This window comes from Drosophila kikkawai, chromosome X (genome assembly GCF_030179895.1).
Source record: "Drosophila kikkawai strain 14028-0561.14 chromosome X, DkikHiC1v2, whole genome shotgun sequence".
NCBI classification, from domain to species: domain Eukaryota; kingdom Metazoa; phylum Arthropoda; class Insecta; order Diptera; family Drosophilidae; genus Drosophila; species Drosophila kikkawai.
The window spans coordinates 32,292,593-32,314,537 of NC_091733.1; the positions used below are offsets into that span (position 1 = coordinate 32,292,593).

At 40.4% G+C, this 21,945-nt stretch overlaps 5 protein-coding genes across 11 annotated transcripts; 4 read left to right on the forward strand and 1 right to left on the reverse strand.

The window, feature by feature from the left end:
- Positions 1-124: 124 nt before the first annotated feature.
- Positions 125-3,681, forward strand: LOC108071003 (T-complex protein 11-like protein 1). 3 transcript variants are annotated; one of them, XM_017161677.3, is made up of 5 exons: positions 125-333; positions 1,180-2,183; positions 2,244-2,547; positions 2,607-2,773; positions 2,838-3,681. In XM_017161677.3, exons 2-5 carry the CDS (start codon positions 1,448-1,450, stop codon positions 3,101-3,103), a joined length of 1,473 nt encoding a protein of 490 aa, XP_017017166.1. In that variant the 5' UTR covers positions 125-333; positions 1,180-1,447; the 3' UTR covers positions 3,104-3,681. The 3 variants fall into 3 exon arrangements, with proteins under 3 accessions (XP_017017166.1, XP_070144840.1, XP_017017172.1); XM_070288739.1 differs by having other exon boundaries at positions 1,210-2,183; XM_017161683.3 differs by having other exon boundaries at positions 1,258-2,183.
- Positions 3,682-4,024: 343 nt separating this feature from the next.
- On the forward strand, positions 4,025-5,861 carry dob (doppelganger von brummer). The gene is made up of 2 exons (XM_017161904.3): positions 4,025-4,656; positions 4,718-5,861. The coding sequence occupies exons 1-2, from the start codon at positions 4,192-4,194 to the stop codon at positions 5,483-5,485; spliced, it is 1,233 nt and encodes a 410-aa protein (XP_017017393.1). The 5' UTR covers positions 4,025-4,191; the 3' UTR covers positions 5,486-5,861.
- A 2,863-nt stretch (positions 5,862-8,724) lies between these two features.
- On the reverse strand, positions 8,725-13,380 carry Lsd-2 (Lipid storage droplet-2). 4 transcript variants are annotated; one of them, XM_017161704.3, is made up of 5 exons: positions 12,936-13,380; positions 11,124-11,561; positions 10,791-10,841; positions 10,001-10,185; positions 9,558-9,843 (listed from the first exon to the last, which is right to left on the reverse strand). In XM_017161704.3, exons 1-5 carry the CDS (start codon positions 13,120-13,122, stop codon positions 9,700-9,702), a joined length of 1,005 nt encoding a protein of 334 aa, XP_017017193.1. In that variant the 5' UTR covers positions 13,123-13,380; the 3' UTR covers positions 9,558-9,699. The 4 variants fall into 4 exon arrangements, with proteins under 4 accessions (XP_017017186.1, XP_017017198.1, XP_017017193.1 ...); XM_017161697.3 differs by lacking the exon at positions 10,001-10,185 and having other exon boundaries at positions 8,725-9,843; positions 12,936-13,376; XM_017161714.3 differs by lacking the exon at positions 10,791-10,841 and having other exon boundaries at positions 12,936-13,379.
- A 6,266-nt stretch (positions 13,381-19,646) lies between these two features.
- Positions 19,647-20,294, forward strand: LOC108070852 (microsomal glutathione S-transferase 1). Its single transcript, XM_017161486.2, has 2 exons — positions 19,647-19,976; positions 20,042-20,294. Exons 1-2 carry the CDS (start codon positions 19,693-19,695, stop codon positions 20,292-20,294), a joined length of 537 nt encoding a protein of 178 aa, XP_017016975.1. The 5' UTR covers positions 19,647-19,692.
- Positions 20,295-20,559: 265 nt separating this feature from the next.
- LOC108070818 (microsomal glutathione S-transferase 1) lies at positions 20,560-21,425 on the forward strand. Of its 2 annotated transcripts, XM_017161428.3 has the most exons (3): positions 20,560-20,826; positions 20,895-20,930; positions 20,996-21,425. In XM_017161428.3, the coding sequence occupies exons 1-3, from the start codon at positions 20,563-20,565 to the stop codon at positions 21,326-21,328; spliced, it is 633 nt and encodes a 210-aa protein (XP_017016917.2). In that variant the 5' UTR covers positions 20,560-20,562; the 3' UTR covers positions 21,329-21,425. The 2 variants fall into 2 exon arrangements, with proteins under 2 accessions (XP_017016917.2, XP_017016925.2); XM_017161436.3 differs by lacking the exon at positions 20,895-20,930 and having other exon boundaries at positions 20,563-20,826.
- The last annotated feature ends 520 nt before the right edge of the window (positions 21,426-21,945 follow it).

Consider the following 21,945-nt stretch of genomic DNA (forward strand, 5'->3'; position numbering starts at 1 on the left):
TCTGCCTATCGGGCACAGCTGCGAAGTAACGGAGGCGAGGGAATGGCAAATAAGAAGAGGAAAACGAAAACACAAGGCAGACACAACAAACAAAGCTGGCGCTGTCAGCGTGAAAAGTTTTTATTTGGAAATTGTTCCCGTTCGTGATAGGTTGTAACACTCGGCATCTCGGCATGCAAAAAGTGCAAAGAAATTTGGGAGGAGAGTGGAGCTAAGGGACAAATTAAATGCAAAATTTGTAAGTGATTGTAAAGGTGAAACAAAATACCAGTGCGGCGCCCGAGTGAGGCACATTTTCGAATATTCTGGAAGCTTCTAATGTTTTCTCGACTGGTAAGTTTGGGGAGTTGATCAACCAACCCACCCCCTTTCGCCCCATTAAGCGACGGCCTTGTGTCCATTTCCCAATTTTCCCCCAGCTGAGAATGCTGCGCAATAGGCAAAGCAGAGAGGAGGAAACAAAAAAAACACAAATACACACGAGACTTTTAATCGCTCCTCTGTTTTCGCTGGCTGCTTTATTGCGCCGTTTGTTTATGTCCCCCCTTTCGCTGGCTGCTGGCGTTGTGCAATTTGTGCTCTAGTTTGCATTTCTGCATTTAATTTTGGAATCTATGTCAAAATGCTATTTCAAGCTGTTTCGAGAATGTTCGAGTTATTCGATATTATTTGGTTACACTTCTCTCTCTCTCTCTCTCTCTTCAAGTCTAACTGTTTTTGTTTTTTTCTTTCTTTGCTTTGTTGCCTTTCGTTTCTTTGTTAAACACTCACACAAGCTCACACCTGTTTGGCCTCTGTGAGTGTGTGTGAATGTTAGTCACGTTTAACGGCTTTCCCAGCTTGGCTGCTTACAGTGGGCCTTGCTTAACAGTAATTTCGAGAATAAGCTTTACTTTTATAATTGATTTTAAAAGGCTATGAAATAAATCTGTTTTTATTTGTAAATATTTTCATATATCAAAATTTTTGTTTAATAATTTAATTTAAAACTCAAGACACTAGTTGTCATTGCCAAGACAGAAATAGATAAGACAGAATTTCAAAATGATTTCCTACACAATTTGAATTGAGCAATTTCTAGGGAAATGTGTACATTTTTATTTATATATTCTTCTGCTGTTGCTTAATTTGAAATCTTATAATAATTAATATGTAAAACGAAATTTTTAAACATTTTAGGGACATTTTATTTTCCTTGGTATTACATAGCCAATATCCACTGTGTCTGATCCCTCCTTTCGAACCACTAACCCCCAGCGGAGCTTTGACGAAGACCTCGAACAAAGAACAAAGAAAGCGCAACGCAATTGCAACTGCAAATAAAACCGCCTCGAACCGGTGGTAACCAAATTTGGCTTTGGCTCAAAACCAGTTGCCAAGATCTAAGATCTACGTCGCATTTCCGCCTTCACCTGGTTGGTGGTGACAAAGAGAACAAGCCACAAGCATGGATGCCCAAGAAAACAGTGGACAGCAGCAGCAGGCCAAGGACGAGCATCGCATCCGCACGGACAGCGAGAGCTCCGTGGATAGCCTGACGCGCTTTGTGCTGCCCAGCCTGGACGGCTCACCGCCGAAGATAGTGACCCTGGACGACATGTCTAGCATGTTCAAGGACCTGCAAAACATGGAACTGGCCCATGAGATAGCCCTCAATCCGGACTTTAAGCTGCAGCAATACGAGCCGCCATCGAACAGCCTGGAGGGTGCCATCAAGAGGAATGTGCACAAGGCCTTCTGGGAGTTGCTTCGCGAGCAACTGGAGCGGCAGCCGCCCTCCTACGACCAGGCCATTGGCCTGCTGGCCGAGATCAAGGAGACCTTCCCCCAGCTGCTTTCCCGGAACAAAGAGCGGATCGTGGCCCACATCAACGAGGTGCTGGACGAGACTGTCATTCAGCAGCAGGCGGAGCGGGGACTGCTGGACTTCCGCGCGTATGCCAACTTTGTGATCAACATCCTGTCACGCTCCTGCTGCCCGGCCAGGGACGAGGCCGTGGCCAAGCTAAGGGAAATCGAGGATGTGGTGGACACCTTTCGCAGCATCTTCGAGCTGATGAGCCTGATGAAGCTGGATATGGCCAACTTTATGCTGACGCTGGCGCGCAAGGAGATAGCCGCCAATTCGGTGGAATATGAAAAGCAGAAATTCAGCAAGTATATGCGCGAGTACATGGGAAATGGTGAGCTTTCTTTCCTTTTATTTTTGAGAATATTTTTTAAATTTGAATTTCCTTTTTTAGGCTACAGCTTTCCGGCCACCGAGGACTGGCTGCAGCGCCATCGCGCCGGCAGCAATGTGGACGAGACCATATACAATGCCTACATGCAGCTGATCGATTATCCGGCGGACAAGGAATTCCCCGAGCTGCTGCAAATTGACAAGGATCGCTTTTCGGGCCTCAGTTGGCGCGCCCAGCGTCTGATCCTGTGCGCCTCGCTCATCTCCATTGCCCAGAGCACGCCCATTATATCGCAGCGTCGCGAAAACCGCCTCGAGCTATCCAAGCAGCTGGACATCATCGTGCAGGATGTCAAGAACCAAGAGTGAGTGTCTACTCGATCTCTTTTTTGTTTAAATAAACTAATTGTGATGGCATTTGCAGGCAAGTAGCCACTGCCATTGGCAGCTGCTATGAGCAGATTCGCGCCTTTGTCAACCAGGCCTTGGCGAAGGAGCAGCTGCCGGCCATGAGCGAGGCCGACCAGGAGGCGCTCAAGAATCAGGTGCTGAAGCTGAGCAACAAGGCCTCGCCGGTGCCCAGTTTGATGGGTGAGTGCTTTTACATTCCCTTGTCTCTTTTTTTTCTTATAATTTATTATATCCTGTATTTCAGCCAAGCGCTTGGATGGTTATGTGCGTGTGGCCCTGCGCTCTAATGGCAGCATACCGCCGCCGCCCGCCGGCTTTGTGGATTACCAAGAGGAGCTGGTTGCATTTATCGCCTCGTTTCGGCGTTTGGTGTCCTACAATCATGCCGTTTTCGGCGAACACTTTCACCAGATCCTCAACAAGACCATGCAGCCACAGACGGAGGAGGCAGAGACCAGTCCGGCAGGTGATGGAATAGCCACTGGCCAGGCACAAACTGCAAAGCCTTAAGCACAGTCATTTACACCCAAAACACACACCAACACACACAAGCCACAAGATGAATCTGAAGGAAATCTGGAGCTGGACTTGGAACAGAAAGAGAGAGAGCACCCTCCCATCTGTATCTCCCCCATTTGGCTAATGATTTCATGTCCGAGAAAACCCCCTTGGAAAACAAGTCCTCGGGTGGAGAGGAAAGTACTCTAGGGCGACTGTGATAACAAAGGAGAGAAAAGAAAGCGAGATGAGATGAAAAGATATCCAAGAAGGAATAAGGTAAATCAAAGGTATGAATCCTTTCGTGCTCGCTCCTCCGTTGAATTCGGAAACGGCTACAGATCGGCTAACAACCCCCCTTAAATGTACACATAATAAATAAATAAATAAATATAAATATGTATACAATATGTACACTAACCCCGGACTAACCGTTATTCGCTGGACTAGACCCTGTTGGGTCATACCATGGTACTCTCTAACGATCGATAGTGAGGCGTTGCGTGGATCGTGGCAGATATATACAAAATAAGATATACATTTACTTAGTTTATCTAGTTGAATAAAATATATTTGAATTTAAACTGGAATTTAAATGTTTTTGAAACCATACATGAAAATCTGAGGGTTTTTTCTTTATAGAGTTTCATTTCAAACCCTTTTTTGAAAGGTATTGTGATTTAATAATATTATTATATATTATTATAACATATAATTTCATTTATTATTTCAGTTATTACATACCATCATTTAATTTTTGTTAAGTTTTTAATTTTATACATAGTGTTTTAAATTCAAAATCAACAGAAAACCCTGTATTTCAACAGATTACAATAAAGCTATAGACTGGGAGATAAGAAATCGATTTTCTGGACTTTGAAATCCCGTTGTAATTGGTATTTTAATTGGATTAAAATCATTTTCCACCCAGTCTATGGTCACATTATAACCCAATTCAAAGAAAATAAGCTTAAAAAACAACAAAAGAAAACTTGGGAAATATTAAAAAAAAAAAAAACCTCAGCGAAAATTGGAAACAAAAATCCCAAGCAATATCGGATAATTCCGAAAAATATCAAGGAAGGGTGCCTAAAAAAGCTATGAAGATAAAGATCCGGAGGAGCCTCTCGTTCGCCGGCTGCGGCTTTCTGGGCATCTACCACGTGGGCGTTGCGGTCTGCTTGCGCCAACATGCCCCCCACCTGTTGCTGGAGAGGATTGCCGGCGCCTCCGCCGGAGCTTTGGCCGCCTGTTGCCTCATCTGCGACCTACCGCTGGAGGGCATGGCCGGGGATTTTCTGCGGGTCGTCCAGGAGACACGTCGCCACTCGTTGGGCACATTCAGTCCCTGGTTCAATCTGTCCGAGTGCCTGCTCGAGGGGATGCATCGTTGCCTGCCGCCGGATGCCCATCGGCTGGTCAATGGACGCCTTCACATATCCCTCACCCGGGTCAGGGATCGCCAGAATGTGGTTATGTCGGAGTTTAGCTCACGCCAGGAGCTCCTCCAGGCCCTGATGTGCTCCTGCTTTATACCCGGACTGTCGGGCTTGGTGCCGCCGCAGGTTGATAGTGATATTTCCCGATTCTTAAATTATTTGTTTGAAATCCCCGTTGCATCCTTAGATCCTTGGTGTGCGCTACATGGACGGCGCCTTGTCCAACAATCTGCCCCTGCTGGACGAGGCCACGGTTACCGTCACACCCTTTTGCGGTGAGAGCGACATCTGTCCCCGTGACCAGAGCCCACACCTGCTGCAGCTGAATCTCAATTGGGCGAACAACAAGTTCCGCTTGTCACGGCGAAATCTACGTCGCCTTGTGGGCATTCTGGTGCCGGGACGATCCGATGTTGTGGCCAATTTCTGTCAGCAGGGATACGATGATGCCCTCCGCTTTCTACGCCGAAATGGTCAACTCAAAGAGGACTACAGCCTGCAGGATGGCGATATGGTTAGCTGGATTCACAAACAGTGGGAGATCGAGGCGAAGCGGCGCGAGAGGGAGGAAGTGGATTCAGTTGGAGCACCTCAGGAGCTGCAAGAAGAGTCCCAAGACTTGGATCATAATAATAATACCAGGAAAATTCAAAAGCGTCAGCATAAGAATCAAAAGAAGGCTAAGGAGCTGGTGGACAATGAGACACATCTAAGGCTAGTGTCAGAGAGTAGCCACTACCATGCCAAGTCCCTTCTCAGCTGCACCTGGTCCCTGCTCCGTCGGATGTTGACCGCTCCATCGCTGGCCAGGCACATGGTTCAAAGAATGGCCGGACATCTGGGCCGGAGTCTCACGATCTGCGAGCAGCCGCACTTTGACCTGGCCCTGATGCAGGCACCCGGCTCGGGCTCGGGCTCTAGCTTTGGCTCCGTCGTCTCCGCCTCCTCCAGCTAGACCCCACCTGACGCCACTTTGGGGCTTTGATAAGGCAGGTGATAAGAGCAAAGTCAAGGCCGAAGCAATGTGCGACGCCGACTGGGGAGATCAGGTGGCTAAGGAGGAGGTGGCAATGGAGGCGGAGTATGAGGAGCCCCAATGAGGCGCCAATAGTTTATCAGCGATCGGTCAATCGATCAGTTCCCAATTAAGCTTAATTTGCTGTGGAAATCGTTTTGTAATAAATATATGTTGTTTTTTTTTTACACAAAAAATTGACATAAAAAGCCATTATAAAATAAGATAAATAATTACACAAAAACACATTTATTTGTTTTTATAATAATCTCTGTAATTTTCATAATAAAAATGTATATTTTTGTTCCTTGTTAAACCCATGCAGGGTAATTTCAGACACACAAACAGTGAAGGAGTCATTTCCGACCCCATAAATCATATATATTCTTCATCAGCATCACCAGGCGAGTCGATCTAGCCAGGTTCGAAAAAAAATAAAATTTTAAATTTTTTTTTTAGATTTTATATCTTAAAAATCTTACAAATGGTCATAAAAAAATTTTAAAAATTTTGATCTCTTGAAAAATTAAATTTAGTATGCAGATTTGTTAGCCTATTAAAAAATAGCACAGAAAAGTTTACCGAATTGAATTTGAGGCTTTTTTGGCTTAGTTATGATATTTTTTAAATTAATAATTTCCACAAAATAAGCACATCTAAAAAATTCAAATATTTTAGATCTTTGTGATGGGTTTTACAATTTTTTTTAGTGAAGGAGTCATTTCCGACCCCATAAATCATATATATTCTTGATCAGCATCACCTGGCGAGTCGATCTAGCCATGTTGACAAGAAAAAAAAAATGTTATAAATTTTAAAAATTTTTATAAGGAGTTACATCGTTAAAATCTAAAAAAAAAATTACAAAAATTTTAATTTTTTAAAATGTTTAAACTGAGTACACAGATTTATTACCCTATTAAAAGCTAGTATAGAACAGCTTTCCGATTTGAAATTAAGTAATTTTTGACTTAGTTATGGAATTTTTAAACTTTGATTTAACAAAAAAATTATCATTTAAAAATATATAAAAATTTCTATTTCAATAATGTGCATGAAAATGATTATTATTAAAATATTTAATATTTTTTTTAATGATTTTTAACTCCGAAATAAAATTAAAAAGTGAGCTTTGAGTTAATTTTGTGAATATCCACAAAAAAACAATTCCTTTGTAGAATTCTGTAGAATTTCCTATCTAAACTGGTAGCCATACAGACTGATAAGCCCCTAGACTATCAGAATATATCCCCGTTTCGAAGTCTCTCTCTGACGCACGGCAAAAAGTGCAACCCGAGGCAGATGCACAACGAGATCAGAGAACTCGGCATAATTCGCACATATTGCTGACCATAATACGCCATATACACAATACTCAATCTCAATAATCAAAAGCGAGAGAATGAATAATAAGAATCACGCCACTTTCTGTACTTTGAACTCTCTCGATCCCGCTCTCTCCTGCTCTCTGGCTCGCTTGCACTCTCGTTGATTGGCCACGCCTCTTCCGCCGGGCTCATCCTGAGGCTTCAAGCCAGTGGCGGAGGCCAGCCAGGAGGGGTCTGATCTAAGATAATCGCACCTTAAACAAGGAACTTGCCAGAAAATATAAAAATATATATTTTTAATTAAAAATATTTTAAATTTTATATCCCCCCTTAGGCCCCCCTACAAAATATATCATGGATCGCCACTGGCTTAGCCGCCTTTCTTCCGCTCTCACACTCTCTCCCACTTTCAGAGTTAATTTCTCCCCTCTCTCTTTGTGTTTTTATTAAGTCATTCAATTTTTTTTATAGCACTGCCTGTACGTCAAATTCTTGATTACGTTTATAGTTAGCCTTTATGGGTCTCTGCCTCCCTCTCTCTCTCCTCCTCCCACTCTTTCTCCGCGATAAGAGGAATTGTCGTTGCCAACTGAGGGGACCAGAAGAAGACCGGGCCTCGTCATCGCTGCGCTTTGGGAAGAGTCTCGAGTCTGGGGTCGAGCAGGGCTGGGGTCCAAAGTCCGGTTCCATTAACATCTTGAAGTACACCTTGCGGTTAGTCAAGCCCATAACGAGTATTACCTCTATGATCATTGAGTACACAGTGAGAAATCTTGATGGGTGGTTAATTAGAGAAAATATTTCTCAAAGGGCTTTAACTAATACCTTAATGCCTTGTATTTTCTAACTTGAAATGAAATAAAAACCGGATTTTGTTGTATTATTTTGTTTCGATGCCTGGCGTCTGCGGTTTTGGGAACCCGTCCAACTAGTCGTCCACCGCCAGACATGCCCAACGAAGAAGAAGCCCTTTTCTGGCGGAGACTCATGAATATTTTGTAGCCCCCAAAATGCATTTAGCAAAACTCGAAAATTATGCCAGGTATGCTGAGATTGATTCCTGGATTCCATGTTTCTCCTGTACGTGGCGCAAATACAAACGAGGAAGAGGCAGGGGCAGGAGGAGGAGTGGCAGCTGAAATTCAGACGACGACGTTGCCCAATCTTAAAACAAAAAAAAATGGATAATTGCCCGGCCATTAACGCCGTCATTATCGACAAGGACAGGCAGAGATGCAGAGTCCAACGACGGCGGTACAGTGGGCACCCTAACAATGGGATCTTCTATTATAGATTTGTAAATATTTAGCTTAAAAAATATATTTTAATAGAAAGGTTAAAAAAAATATTATTTTCTTATTTTCAACTCTTAAAATCAATTTAAAAAATTTAAAATAAAAACGAATAAAAATTAAATATTGTTAAAAAGGTGTTAAAAAAATTATTTTTATATTTAAAAGCGTTTAAAAAAAGTGAATTAAATACAAATAATATTTTAATATTATTAAAAAGGCCTTTTAATATTTTTTTTAAATAAAAAAAATTATTTAAAATTATTTATCATTTTGAATTAAAGAATTGAATGTTTGCTGTTCAATAAATCCCTTCCTTTTGTACGATATAAGAACACACTTAATTATCACATGTTTGTAAATATAGTATATTTATAAATATGTATAGGAACCTTATCTCCTCTATAAATTCCATTCGCTCGCCGCTGCCTGAACTCCACGCTGAACTCCCATATAAATCAGCGGACCGGGGAACGCTGTCTCGATAAGGCGACCAATCAGATAAGGAATATATAATATAGCACAGAGCACTATCGTTGGGGGAAATAATTAAAGATGATTCTTGTTCTTCGTTCCAGTTTTGCGTTGGTTTTCTCTTCTTTTTATTATTATTAATAATATTTAATAGTATCAAACTAGGGGTTGTTTAGAGCAAACATTATGGCTAGGTTCTCCATACAAGTGTTTGTTGTGTGTGTGTGTTTGGGGTGTGTGTTTCGTGTGTGTGTATATATATTAAGCATAATTCATTTTCATTAGCAATTAGACATCATCTGGTTTTAGGGGCTCCCAGCGAGCGTAGAGAATAAAAAATAGCTTTAGGCACTAGGATTACGTATACGTATAGCTAACCCACACTTTCTAGGCCAATGTATATATATATATATATCAGTGTATATATTTTAGGTATATATAGGCGTATATATAGTATGTATATTATATTCAATGCAAGTGGCACTTTGGACGCCTTTTAGCACAGCTAAAATCGATCTCCCGATCTCTTTCTATCGACTACAACTTACAAGCTACGGTGGTGTGTGGGTGTGTGTGCGTGTGCGGGGGTGCTGAGGGCTGGCTATATACTTCAAATAAATATTTACAAATCAAAGGGAGGCTGGTGCACACTTATTTCTTGTTCTTTGCTGGTTAATCCCTTTTTTTTTTATATAAACATGTAAATTTTTGTAAAAAATTGAAAAAAAAAACGAAATTATAAAATTATAATTAAGAAAAAAAAATTATGGATCTTGGGGTATGTGTGCAGATGTGTGTGAAAGAAGGTAATATCTAAGCTTCAGATATATACGTATATATCATTACTGAGACGACGCCGCCGCTGGTTTGCTCTTGGCCACAGCCACTGCCGAGGAGTTGGAGTTGGAGTTAGAGTTGCTGCTGCTGGTGGTGGTGGAGGTGGCTCCGCCAAAGGGCGAACAGTTGTCACTGGACAGCGTAGACTGCTCCACATTGGTGCCCATCGATGAGTTTATAAAGTTGATGTACTGGTGCAGCTTTAGGGCGGCTATCAGGGAGCTCAGATAGTCGTTGATGTTACCCTTCTGGACCTGCTTGATCTGTCGGGAGACATTTCGATAGACGCGACGCGAGATCTTGTTGGATAGCCGTCCAACCGTCTGTACTGTGTGTAGGACTGGATCCTCGCTGGCGGGAACTGGCACTGCAAATTTAATTAAAATTAAAGTTAATTGCAATTCAAATCAAAGAGTTTCTTAGTTATTTAGTTAGTCTTTCGGGTTATTTAATCAAAAGTTGTTTTTGGGTTAGTGCTAGTGTGAGTGGGATGTGCTTGGGCGGTGTTCTTTGTGTGTGCTTACCATAAACTTGTTGAGTTCCCTATCGATAATGCCTACGATCTCTGGATTTCTTCTAACGTACTCAACAATTTCGGTTATGATTTTCAAGGACATGGACAGAAATACCGTCGAGGCGGCCACTAAGAATCTATCATCAATCTCTTGATCGTGATCCTGGTCGTAGCTCTTCTCCCCAACAACAATAACTAACGAATAGGCGCGGAAAAGAGATAAGAGATAGAGAGAAAGAGTTTATTAATTTAGAAAATTAGTCACTGGGGGTGTTAATTACAGTGTTATAGAGGGGGAGATCAGGATCGGGATCAGATTCAGGTTAAAGGCTAAACCCTAGAAGCTCGAAATCGAAATCGTAAATATTTCCCACTTTTTTTTTAGAAACTATTTGGTAAATTGAAGGAAAGTAGCTTGAAATCAGGTAGAAATAATTTGGAAATGTCACAAATATCAAACTAATTCAATATATCTTTCGCTTTTGGCGATTATATCGATATATTCCATATATCACACAGAATATAAAATATCTATTTATATCATCAAGATTTTTCCCTAATTTGGTGTTCATATTGTTCAGTTTTCTGAAATTTTTTAGAGTGTGTTGCAGATTTTGTATATTGTTCTTCATGCTTGATTAGTGTTCATGCTTTTCTATTTGTTAGCTATTTTTAATTTTTATGCTTAGGCCAGTGTGTGTTAGTAAAAAACAAACAACGAAACGAATAGAAAAGAAACGAACGAGCGAATCTGGACAGATCGGATCGATGGGGTTTCTTTGGGAGGAGAAGGAACTTACTGTCATTTTCAGAACTCTTGCCATTCTGCACGACGGCATTTTGTTTATCATCTGAGAATTAAAAATATTTACGATTTATATTTAGCATTTTGTTTACACACCGCAAAAGAAACAATAAAAAAAAAAAATAAAACAACAGACAGGGGCTATGGAAATGGAAGAAAACCAAGAGAATACGTTTCTTGTCTCAATTTTTAGCCTAAAGTTTTCAATCGCATAAATCAAGTGCACTTTTTCGAATCATTTAATGAGCTGGAAAAGTTAATAATGAACTTGTTTTGCGGCGCTCTATCCAACAATTTAAATTAATTCTAAAAACGGACTTGCACTCACCATTATCCTCCTCGACATCGGACTCGCACTTGGGGAAATAGTACTCGAGCAGGCGCTCGGCCAGCGCTGTGGTTGTGTCCACACCATTGACGGCCAGACTGCCGTATTGGGTGGCCAGGACCTCGTTGGCCTTCTGCCAGGCAAGATCCTTCAGGGAGGCGGCCTTTTGCTGGCCGGCCGCCTTGAATTTGACCACACGCTCCAGATGCGGCTGGACCACATCGATCACCTTGCTCTTGGCCTGATTGTAGATCTCCTGGGGTGTGTCCTTGATAATGGGTGCCTTCACCTCCAGCTTGTCAATGCCCTTGACCAACGTCTGGTCCACATAGGCGATGGGTCGGTCCAACTTGGTGACAAATGGAGCGGCTGTCGTCACGGCACGCGTCACACAATCCTCGGCAGCCGTCAGGGCCCATTCGAAGACGCGGTTCTTGCCTGGAAAAATACAAAGCAGAGGAGATTGATGGTTTTGTTGGAAAAGTTCTGGAATTGTTGGGTAGCTATAGCTAGCTGCCACATGTGACAAGAGGCCTAGCCTTATCAGTGGTTGCAACAAAAAGTAATAATTATAGCAGCTGCGCCGCTTGGCAGTTCTCACTGATAAGGGAAGAACTGCGCAGTTTAGTTCAGGATTGCAAGGCGGCCCCCACATGCCACCCTCCGGAGTGTTCGTTACGATCTTTCTCTATCTGTCTGCGACGACAACGACGACGAGTTTTAGACCTTTGATAGTTCGTCATTCCTCAAACACATCATCCAATAAGAGTGTGCGTACGAGTGTGTGTGTGTGTGTGTGCCAAGCACCGGAATATAACAAACAAGTCGAAAGTCCAATCAGCGACAGTGTTGCCAGCTGTCAAGAGGCTAAGTTTCCAGCCAAGTCGTGGGATATTCCACAAGTTCAATATTCTTGAGAGTCATTGCAAAGATTACGAGGTTTTTGGCGAACCGAAATGTATAAATCTATTTTATGGATTCCAAGAAAACAAATATTTCAATTCATACAATAAATGTTACTAAATTGTTAAATAACATTAAAAAAAAACACGTGCACTGTATACATCTTTAAAAAAAAAAAACATTAATTACATATTTACATCAGCTTTTTTGTGGTCAATTCTGGCAACACTGCTCTCCGCCAGAGAGCGCCCCCAGTGGCGTGGCCAGTGGGTCTGGGGGCCTGCTCTTTCTCTCGAAACGAGCCCCCCATCGCTGTCGGCGCCTCTGCGACTGCAGCCTACGTGCGGTGGTCCGTTTCTCTGTCTCCCTGCCTCCATCCCCTGCTCGCATCACATTTTTTTCTTTGGCCAAGTTTTTATTATGTAAATTTTTAAGCGAACTTTGTACGCCGCGCGTCACGAGGGCAAAGTGCCGGACGTAGCGTTGTTGTTATTGTTGGTGGTGCTAGGTCATGGCTGTTGTTGTTTTCGCACTGCTGCTGTGATTGCGATTATTGGCCGCCTGCTTGCAATCAATTAACATCAATTGAGCTTAATTCCCGCCCATTGCCGGGCAATTAAAAACTCCGCCGAGTTGGGCTCCGAATGCAAGACTCGAACTCGAGCCCGAACGCGAATTAAAATGGCGAAGTCGAAGCAACGCAAACGCAACGGTTTCGTTTTCAGTTTCGTTTTCGGTTTCGATTGCATGCGCTCTGCATTTGCCATTGCACATTGTTGTTCTTGTTGCGGTTTTGTTTCGGCCTCTCTTTCGGTTTTTGGTTTTCTGTGCCGTTAGGCGGGGCGCCCGTTACTCGCTCGGCGAGTTCAATGCACTTTTGCACCGCACTTGTCCTCCATTTCAACTTACCTTTTACTTTGCCGTAGACATCCTGCGATTTGTCCCACGCCGCATTCACCACGGGGAGCTTGATGATTCGCTCGAGCGACTCCAGGTGCGGCAACAGGTCCTTGGCGTCCTTGGGCTGATCTTCGGCTAGCGTTCCGTTGCCGGCTGAGCCATTGCCGGTGGCGTGTTTCTGATCTGCACTGGCCATTTTGTTTGATAAATTTGCGAGTTCTGTTTTCACTTTTTCTTCTTTTTCGGCTTTCTAGTGTCTTTCCAAGCTCTTTCGCTTGGCACGTCACGTCACTTTTCTGCTTGTTTCTTTCACGAACGAAAAAAAAACCAACGGCGGGTTAAGCAAAGTATAGCGGTCAAAAGGAACTGTGGAATACGTGGAGCACTTTTCTATTTATGTAGCACGTCTGCACGTCCGCGATTTGAATTAATTTTTAATTTTTTTTGATTTTCCGATCGCTTGCATTGCTATATATAGGCTTGGCTCTCTCAAGAGCCGAAAGAGAGAGAGAGTGAGTGCGAGAGCGTAATCTGTTTGAGGTTATTTTGCTTCTGCTAGAAGTGGCCACATTTTATCGCTAGATTTTGCATTTTTCACAGAAACAAAGATTAATTCATAGATTATATGTTATTATATTAGGTTGGATGGAATCATCAAGTGGAGATTATCAAGCGCAATTAAAGATATTCCAATTTTGATTATTTTAAGAGTATTTTTGTTGCTCTCTGACTTGTCAACACTGTCCAGCCAGGGAGAGATCTGTCTTTAAACCAGTGATGCCACGTTGTAGCCAGATTCTAAAGGAAAACAGCTAAAAATAGAAAACGATATTATATATAATTAAATAAATTGTTAGGTTACAAATACAATAATTACTAAAATATGCTAAATTAATTATAATATTAGCTACTTTTGGGGCTATAAGCTAGTTTCAAATTTAATAAACTTTTTAATTTTCACATATGCTAGATCTAGCTTGAAATAAGCTAACCTGGCAACATTGCCTTTCTTCGGGCATTGCCATTCTTCTGCAAAGAAAGTGCGAGAGAGTAGGAAGCTTGGGAGAAAGGGAGATAGCGCCTGTGTTTGGTCGCCATGCTTGACAACTAGATTAATAATACGCAGTGTTGTCGGGGCGACAAACAAAGTTTAGATTGAAGTACATTCCAATAGATGTAGGTCTATATAAATACATATGTACATATGTATGTACGTACTTATCAATGGCCAATGGGCAGCTACGCCACGCAAATGCTTCGTGCGACCTTTGAACCCCCTGCCACCGCATCGATAATATAAGTGTACATTGTACGCCGCCACTGCACATCTACACACTCTCTGGCTCTCTTCCCTACGTAATACTCCCCAAATGCTGTGTAAATCGCTTTGCCTTCCAAAGTCCGGTATTTGAAACAGTGACAAGTTACAAGAACTAAGAGCGAAACCTTAGTCACCCTCCCACATCCAGATCAAGTAGCTAGATTTCGATGAAATCTTTATTAATAATTAAATAATTATGTGTTTATTAAGATTGTTCTTAAGTTTCAGCACTTTTCTGCTAGCTTTTGCTGAGATAGTAAAGGTAGAGCCATTCCATATCCAGGTATCGCATTATCCCCATAGTATTTCTGAAAGTATTTGAAATTTATTAATATTAATGTAAAAATTATAAATATTATTTTGTATACAATATTATTAGAAAGGTTATACAAGGCATTAAATGGTCATTATCGAAATGGGTTAATGTCCTCAGAGAATTATGCGCTCTATAAAGCAATTATGTCTGTCTGATAAGGCTTAAGCCGCCGCCAGACGATAGCCCAAACCATAAATGCGCATATTAACCAAGCCCTCGAGATTTAGAAGGCTACACCTAGACCAAAGTCCAGACATGTCGTCACAGCGATTGTTTATGTTGTAACCAAGAGGGGCCAGGTGCTTATCGCCAAATCGTCTGGTACCGGTAGCTCCTCCAATCACCGATATCGCCGTAAATTGTAAATAAACGTTGTAACCGGGCACCTTCTTTTCCGGCGTTCTATAGGGGGACTTTGAAATCGCAGTATCTCAATGATTTTATAACATTAGACGAAGGAAATCACTTTATTTGATTTCGATAGCAAATAATAATAATAAAAAATATATGATAGGCCTTAAGAAATAATAGTTTTGCTAAGGTTATAGGATCCCCAACACCCTAAGGTTTTGTATTAATAGTTTACATTTTCTGCTTGAGGAGAACTCATCTCTTAACTGGATGATTAATAAGATCATGTCGTGTTGCTTTCTGATTTCATCAGCCGACAGAAATCAAACAATATTGAAATAATCCGATCAACAGTCACACGTAGACCCAAGACCTACTGTGAAGAGAGACTATAGTCAGAGGCTAGGCCCCGTCATGGCATCCAGTATATATGTATGGCTCGGTGTGTTATCGGGTCTGTCCGTCTGTGCGGGTATTTTCCCGAATTGTCGAGCCTAGAGTTCCATTGGGTTTTGGACATACTGTCCCGAGATCGCATCTAGGGAGCACTTCTTGAAAGGCCTATGGGCATGATCTATATATAGAGGGAGGAAACACATTCAGGTAACGATGACATATAGACGGACTTTGAGTCCGAGGCGTGAGTGAGTGAGTTCCTCGAAATATATAGTATGTACAAACACATGTGAAAGGCGAATGAGTCGGTGGCTGATTTCATTAAGTTTTTATTTACTTTTTAGTCGCTGCTCTGGATGGGACGGCGCTGATAAGGCGATAATTTTTTTTTTATACTCTGCCCCATTCATTTAATGCCTTTGTTTTATAATTGTCGCCAGTTATCGTTATGAGGTATAAGCCTTTAAGCCACTTATTAAACAAAGTTCGCCATGCCTTATCGCAATCTAGTGACACACGGGGTTCAGATCGCTCTGGAGTCCAACTCAAGAGTTTGATTATATTTTTGAAAATCATTCCACGATAGGTTTAGTCTGCATTCCTTAGGAGTTTAATAAGTGTTTCTGGTTAGCTGGAAATTAATTTACAAAATTCACTACGCCTGGGTTACTTGAACCCGAGTTACTGGGGGTTGAGCCTCATGAAACTTGGCTTTTGCAGCTTCTGGCCTTCTGAACTTTCAGTGTAGGTTGTGTCAGATGTAATAACATTGTTATAGATATAAATTTCATGAGGAAACTATCAAGGAAGTTGCGAAAATATCTTACATATTTCCCCAGAGGTTGCTTGCGAAATACTAGAAATAATTTTATTTATAAACTTATGGAATTTCTATAGCCTATCCTTATAAAATTTGTAAATGACTTATTTGCGGCATGAAAAAAAAAAAAAAAACAAAGAATATATATTTCATATTTTTAATTGATTAACAAATTATATATGATAATAATGATGGTACTGGGGGCCTCTGCGTATTCGTCATGGGGCAAAACCGCAAAGAAGACGAAAAAAATAAGAACCAGAACAGCACCGACAAAAAGTCGTCTGGTTGAGTTTGGACTTTGGATCCCCATACGACTTGTGACGCCGACTTGGTCGCTGAGAAAATTCGTTGTCGCCGTTGGAGCGTGTGTTTTGTTAAAGAAAAAAGAACCAGGAGGCAAACCAGAATCAAATGGAACTCTATGACTAAATTTAGGCAAGACCGAGGAGTACGTCATCGCGCGTAGATAAATAAGTACAAGTACAAGTGTTTCGCACAATTGTCGGTGCAAAGTGGGTGCAAAGCTTGTTTGCTCTCAAAAGTCGTCCGATTCGCAGGGCCCAAAAATAGAAATAAAAAGTAAATTTTGGAAAATCAACAAAACACACTGTACAAAATGTAGAAATGAATATACAACTGAATAAAGATAAGTTTTCATATATATTTGTATACCCTTCCATGGGTATTAAATCTATTCTACGCAGTAAACGAGTCATTTCCGACCCCATAAATCATGATCTCTTGAAAAATGAAATTTGGTATGCAGATTTGTTAGCCTATTAAAAACTAGCATAAAAAAGTTTACCAAATAGAATTTGAGGCTTTTTTGACTTGGTTATGATATTTTTAAAATTAAATTTTAAACAAAATTATCACCTCTAGAAAATTCTAATATTTTAGGTCCTATTGATGGTTTTTACAATTTATTTCGTGAAGGAGTCATTTCCGACCCCATAAATTATATATATTCTTGATCAGCATCACCAGGCGAGTCGATCTAGCCAGGTTCGAAAGAAAATAAAATTTTTAATTTATTTTTTTATATTTTATATTTTAAAAATGGTCATACAATAAGTCAAAAATCTTGATCTCTTGAAAAGTGAAATTTGGTATGCAGATTTGTTAGCCTATTAAAAACTAGCATAAAAAAGTTTACCAAATTGAATTTGAGGCTTTTTTGACTTGGTTATGATATTTTTAAAATTAAATTTTAAACAAAATTATCACCTCCAGAAAATTCTAATATTTTAGGTCCTATTGATGGTTTTTACAATTTATTTCGTGAAGGAGTCATTTCCGACCCCATAAATTATATATATTCTTGATCAGCATCACCAGGCGAGTCGATCTAGCCAGGTTCGAAAGAAAATAAAATTTTTAATTTATTTTTTTATATTTTATATTTTAAAAATGGTCATAACAATAAGTCAAAAATCTTGATCTCTTGAAAAATGAAATTTGGTATGGAGATTTGTTAACCTATTAAAAACTAGCATAGAAAAGTTTACCAAATTGAATTTGAGGCTTTTTTGACTTGGTTATGATATTTTTAAAATTAAATTTTAAACAAAATTATCACCTCCAGAAAATTCTAATATTTTAGGTCCTATTGATGGTTTTTACAATTTATTTCGTGAAGGAGTGATTTCCGACCCCATAAATTATATATATTCTTGATCAGCATCACCAGGCGAGTCGATCTAGCCAGGTTCGAAAGAAAATAAAATTTTTAATTTATTTTTTTATATTTTATATTTTAAAAATGGTCATACAATAAGTCAAAAATCTTGATCTCTTGAAAAATGAAATTTGGTATGCAGATTTGTTAGCCTATTAAAAACTAGCATAGAAAAGTTTACCAAATTGAATTTGAGGCTTTTTTGACTTGGTTATGATATTTTTAAAATTAAATTTTAAACAAAATTATCACCTCCAGAAAATTCTAATATTTTAGGTCCTATTGATGGTTTTTACAATTTATTTCGTGAAGGAGTCATTTCCGACCCCATAAATTATATATATTCTTGATCAGCATCACCAGGCGAGTCGATCTAGCCAGGTTCGAAAGAAAATAAAATTTTTAATTTATTTTTTTATATTTTATATTTTAAAAATGGTCATACAATAAGTCAAAAATCTTGATCTCTTGAAAAATGAAATTTGGTATGCAGATTTGTTAGCCTATTAAAAACTAGCATAGAAAAGTTTACCAAATTGAATTTGAGGCTTTTTTGACTTGGTTATGATATTTTTAAAATTAAATTTTAAACAAAATTATCACCTCCAGAAAATTCTAATATTTTAGGTCCTATTGATGGTTTTTACAATTTATTTCGTGAAGGAGTCATTTCCGACCCCATAAATTATATATATTCTTGATCAGCATCACCAGGCGAGTCGATCTAGCCAGGTTCGAAAGAAAATAAAATTTTTAATTTATTTTTTTATATTTTATATTTTAAAAATGGTCATACAATAAGTCAAAAATCTTGATCTCTTGAAAAATGAAATTTGGTATGCAGATTTGTTAGCCTATTAAAAACTAGCATAGAAAAGTTTACCAAATTGAATTTGAGGCTTTTTTGACTTGGTTATGATATTTTTAAAATTAAATTTTAAACAAAATTATCACCTCCAGAAAATTCTAATATTTTAGGTCCTATTGATGGTTTTTACAATTTATTTCGTGAAGGAGTCATTTCCGACCCCATAAATTATATATATTCTTGATCAGCATCACCAGGCGAGTCGATCTAGCCAGGTTCGAAAGAAAATAAAATTTTTAATTTATTTTTTTAGATTTTATGTTTTAAAAATGGTCATACAAAAAGTCAAAAATCTTGATCTCTTGAAAAATTAAATTTAGTATGCAGATTTGTTACCCTATTAAAAACTAGCATAGAAAAGTTTTCCGAATTGAAATTAATGCTTTTTTGACTTAGTTATGATAGATTTCAATCGTCGGTACAGATACTTTATGTACATATTTATGTATATGCACATATTTATTCTTTTAAAGTGTATGTATTCAAGTGATTTCCGAGAGACTGAGACTGATAGTGATAATATAGTTCTTGCTTCACGCATTGAAGGCGTGAAATCGTTATGGTCAGCCGTCTAATTCCGTTCAAAACTGATTTTAAAAATAATATATTAAAATTAGTTTTTATTTTTAAAATAGAATTAAGCAATCGGTGCACTGCTTAACGACACTGCTTACTTTGTGGTGTACTTTAACTATCAGCCAACAGATGGCGCACTATCTACTTATAAAAATAGATTCAAAGCTAATAATTTTAAATTAAATTATTCATACATTATTACCAACTAAGTAAGCTTAATTATAATCTGCAAGCCACTTAAAAATGTCCCGGAATAGCCCTTAAAAGTAAGGAAGCCGGCACCCGTTCCTCGAAATAATGAAATAATAATGGTGTAAAAATGAGGTCAGTTCAGGGAACCCGGACACCTGTTGTGCCTCTATTTCCTTTCCACCAATTGGCGAAAGGACCCTCATAGGCAGTTGTCTGCGAGAGTTTGACGCAAGTGCTTTACCGTCATGGAAAGTGGAACCATGGTAACCATGTCTACGCCTGCCGTGGACTCCAATTCGGACTACGATTCCTCATCGGGTTCCGGCTTCTCGCTGATCCTTTTGAGCAAATCAAATCCCGTCTTTGGCTGCTACATGTTCTGGACCAGTCTTTTGATACTAAAGATGCTGATAATGTCCCTGCTCACCGCCCGACAGCGCATGAAGACAAAGACCTTTGCCAATCCTGAGGATGTGCGCGGAGGCCTGGAGGTGCGCTTCGGGGATCCCAATGTGGAGCGAGTGAGGCGGTATGTGGGGAAATATTCGTTAATATTTTCTTTTAATTAATTTATACAATTTAAATCTCTTTCAGGGCCCATCGCAACGATTTAGAGAACGTGTTGCCCTTCATTCTGATGTCACTGGCATATGTGGCCACCGGACCGAATCCCCTAACAGCCCGCCTGCTCATCCGCATAGGAGCCAGTGCCCGGCTGCTGCACACCGTTGTCTATGCGGTGATTCCGGTGCCTCAGCCGGCTCGTGGATTGGCCTTTCTCACCACCTTTGCCATTACCTGCTTCGAGGCGGGCTATGTATTCGTATGCTGTGTGAAATACATTTAGGGGAAGGATAGCTCCTTAATCATAGCATTTCCTCAGATATTACATTATTTTCGAGGATAAATCAAAGTTAATAAAGTATTTTTAACTGAAATAGAATTTGCATTGCATTAAAATAGCTACTCTTCATACATAGGAACTTGTTTTGCCTTGTTATTGCTTCGTGTTTTTATATGTCTTGGATACCCAGCTAGGTTAATTTTAAGTGCTAGCTGCACAGCAGCAACAATTCGCTCCGTCGCAGTTCATAACCAGTTTGGCCAGCCTCCACATGTGCTCTGGGCAGCTAGGAGAGCCTCTCCGCTTAGCTCAGCTCACTCACCCAAGTCCCCTCGAAGCGCTAGCACGCACAATCATCACAATGTCCGCTCCAGCCAGCAGTACCAATACCAGTCAGGCGATGCCGCCATCCAAGGAGATGCTGTTCACCCTGGACAACCCGGTGTTCTGTTGCTATCTCTTCTGGGCCACGGTGCTGGTGGCAAAGATGCTGCTCATGTCCCTGCTGACGGCACTGCAGCGTTTCCGGTATAAGGTAGGTTAACGCCATCGCTGCACTGGCTCCAAAGGTCATCCAATAGCGCAATTCCATTCCATTCACAGCTGCTGGGGCTCGTTCCACTGGCGCTGCGGCGCAAGGTAAAGCCCTTTAGTCATCATTAAACCAGTTTCTAAACGAATGCCTGTGTATATGCTCTTTGTAGATCTTCCCCAACGAGGAGGATCTGTTCTTTAAGAATCTGGAGGTGCAGTTTGATGATCCGCATGTGGAGCGTGTACGCAGGGCCCATCGCAATGATATGGAGAACATCCTGCCCTACTTTATCATGTCCTTGATCTATATTAGCACGAATCCGAATGCCGATGTGGCCTGCAATCTGTTCCGCGTGGCCAGCGTTGCCAGGATTGTGCACACTCTGGTCTATGCCGTGTATCCGGTGCCACAGCCCTCGAGGATCATAGCCTTTGCCACCATGCTGTGCATCACCTTCTACATGGCAGCAGTAGTTGCTCTGCGTACCCTAAGCTTTATCTGAAAAAAGGGGGAGAGGGAAGCCTGGAAAACCCTAGTTTGAAGTCACTTTGTACCTTGAATTTGTAATAAATTAACCGAGTGTGAAATCAGCAGAAAAACCGTCAAAGATAAGACCTTATATTGTCTAAAAATATAATGTCTTATGACCAGAGCTTGCAAAAAACTGTCGACCGTTTCTAGTTGTCTGCATATATCTGTCTCTCTCTCACTCTTTACGAAAAGACTCAGAGAGCACCCGTTCATGAGTTCTTGGAATCAGCTCGCGCGCGTTCAGAGCGAACTCGTTTTTTTCTATTCTGTTTTGTTTTGGTTGTCCCATGAACCGTGGTCAGTGAACAAAAGTCTTTTGCGTATGTATTGGAATACATTCACACGCATAGGCAAGCAAATCCTTAAACGTTTAGTTGCGATTTAAAAACAAAATTGTCTAAAACTTTTCTATTCTTTTTAATAGCATTTTGTTATATGGACACTTGTTCACAAAAATAAATAAATAAAAAAAAAAACAAACAAAGGTGAAGACCGTTCGCGCTGAGCTGTTCGGTCCCTTGGTCTTTTGCTGGCTCTCTGTGTGCGAACGTTTCTCGTCCCGCTCTTTACGCACGGCTCATTGAAAGG

Coding starts and splice junctions, on each gene's coding strand:
- LOC108070852 (XM_017161486.2), top strand. CDS start 19,693: ATGGAAAGTGGAACCATGGTAACCATGTCTACGCCTGCCGTGGACTCC. Junction 19,977..20,041: donor AATGTGGAGCGAGTGAGGCG/GTATGTGGGGAA, acceptor AATCTCTTTCAG/GGCCCATCGCAACGATTTAG.
- LOC108070818 (XM_017161428.3), top strand. CDS start 20,563: ATGTGCTCTGGGCAGCTAGGAGAGCCTCTCCGCTTAGCTCAGCTCACT. Junction 20,827..20,894: donor TGCAGCGTTTCCGGTATAAG/GTAGGTTAACGC, acceptor TTCCATTCACAG/CTGCTGGGGCTCGTTCCACT. Junction 20,931..20,995: donor CACTGGCGCTGCGGCGCAAG/GTAAAGCCCTTT, acceptor TGCTCTTTGTAG/ATCTTCCCCAACGAGGAGGA.
- LOC108071003 (XM_017161677.3), top strand. CDS start 1,448: ATGGATGCCCAAGAAAACAGTGGACAGCAGCAGCAGGCCAAGGACGAG. Junction 2,184..2,243: donor GCGCGAGTACATGGGAAATG/GTGAGCTTTCTT, acceptor TTCCTTTTTTAG/GCTACAGCTTTCCGGCCACC. Junction 2,548..2,606: donor CAGGATGTCAAGAACCAAGA/GTGAGTGTCTAC, acceptor TGGCATTTGCAG/GCAAGTAGCCACTGCCATTG.
- dob (XM_017161904.3), top strand. CDS start 4,192: ATGAAGATAAAGATCCGGAGGAGCCTCTCGTTCGCCGGCTGCGGCTTT. Junction 4,657..4,717: donor CGGGCTTGGTGCCGCCGCAG/GTTGATAGTGAT, acceptor TTGCATCCTTAG/ATCCTTGGTGTGCGCTACAT.
- Lsd-2 (XM_017161697.3), bottom strand. CDS start 13,122: ATGGCCAGTGCAGATCAGAAACACGCCACCGGCAATGGCTCAGCCGGC. Junction 11,562..12,935: donor TGTCTACGGCAAAGTAAAAG/GTAAGTTGAAAT, acceptor GTATTTTTCCAG/GCAAGAACCGCGTCTTCGAA. Junction 10,842..11,123: donor CGATGTCGAGGAGGATAATG/GTGAGTGCAAGT, acceptor TTTAATTCTCAG/ATGATAAACAAAATGCCGTC.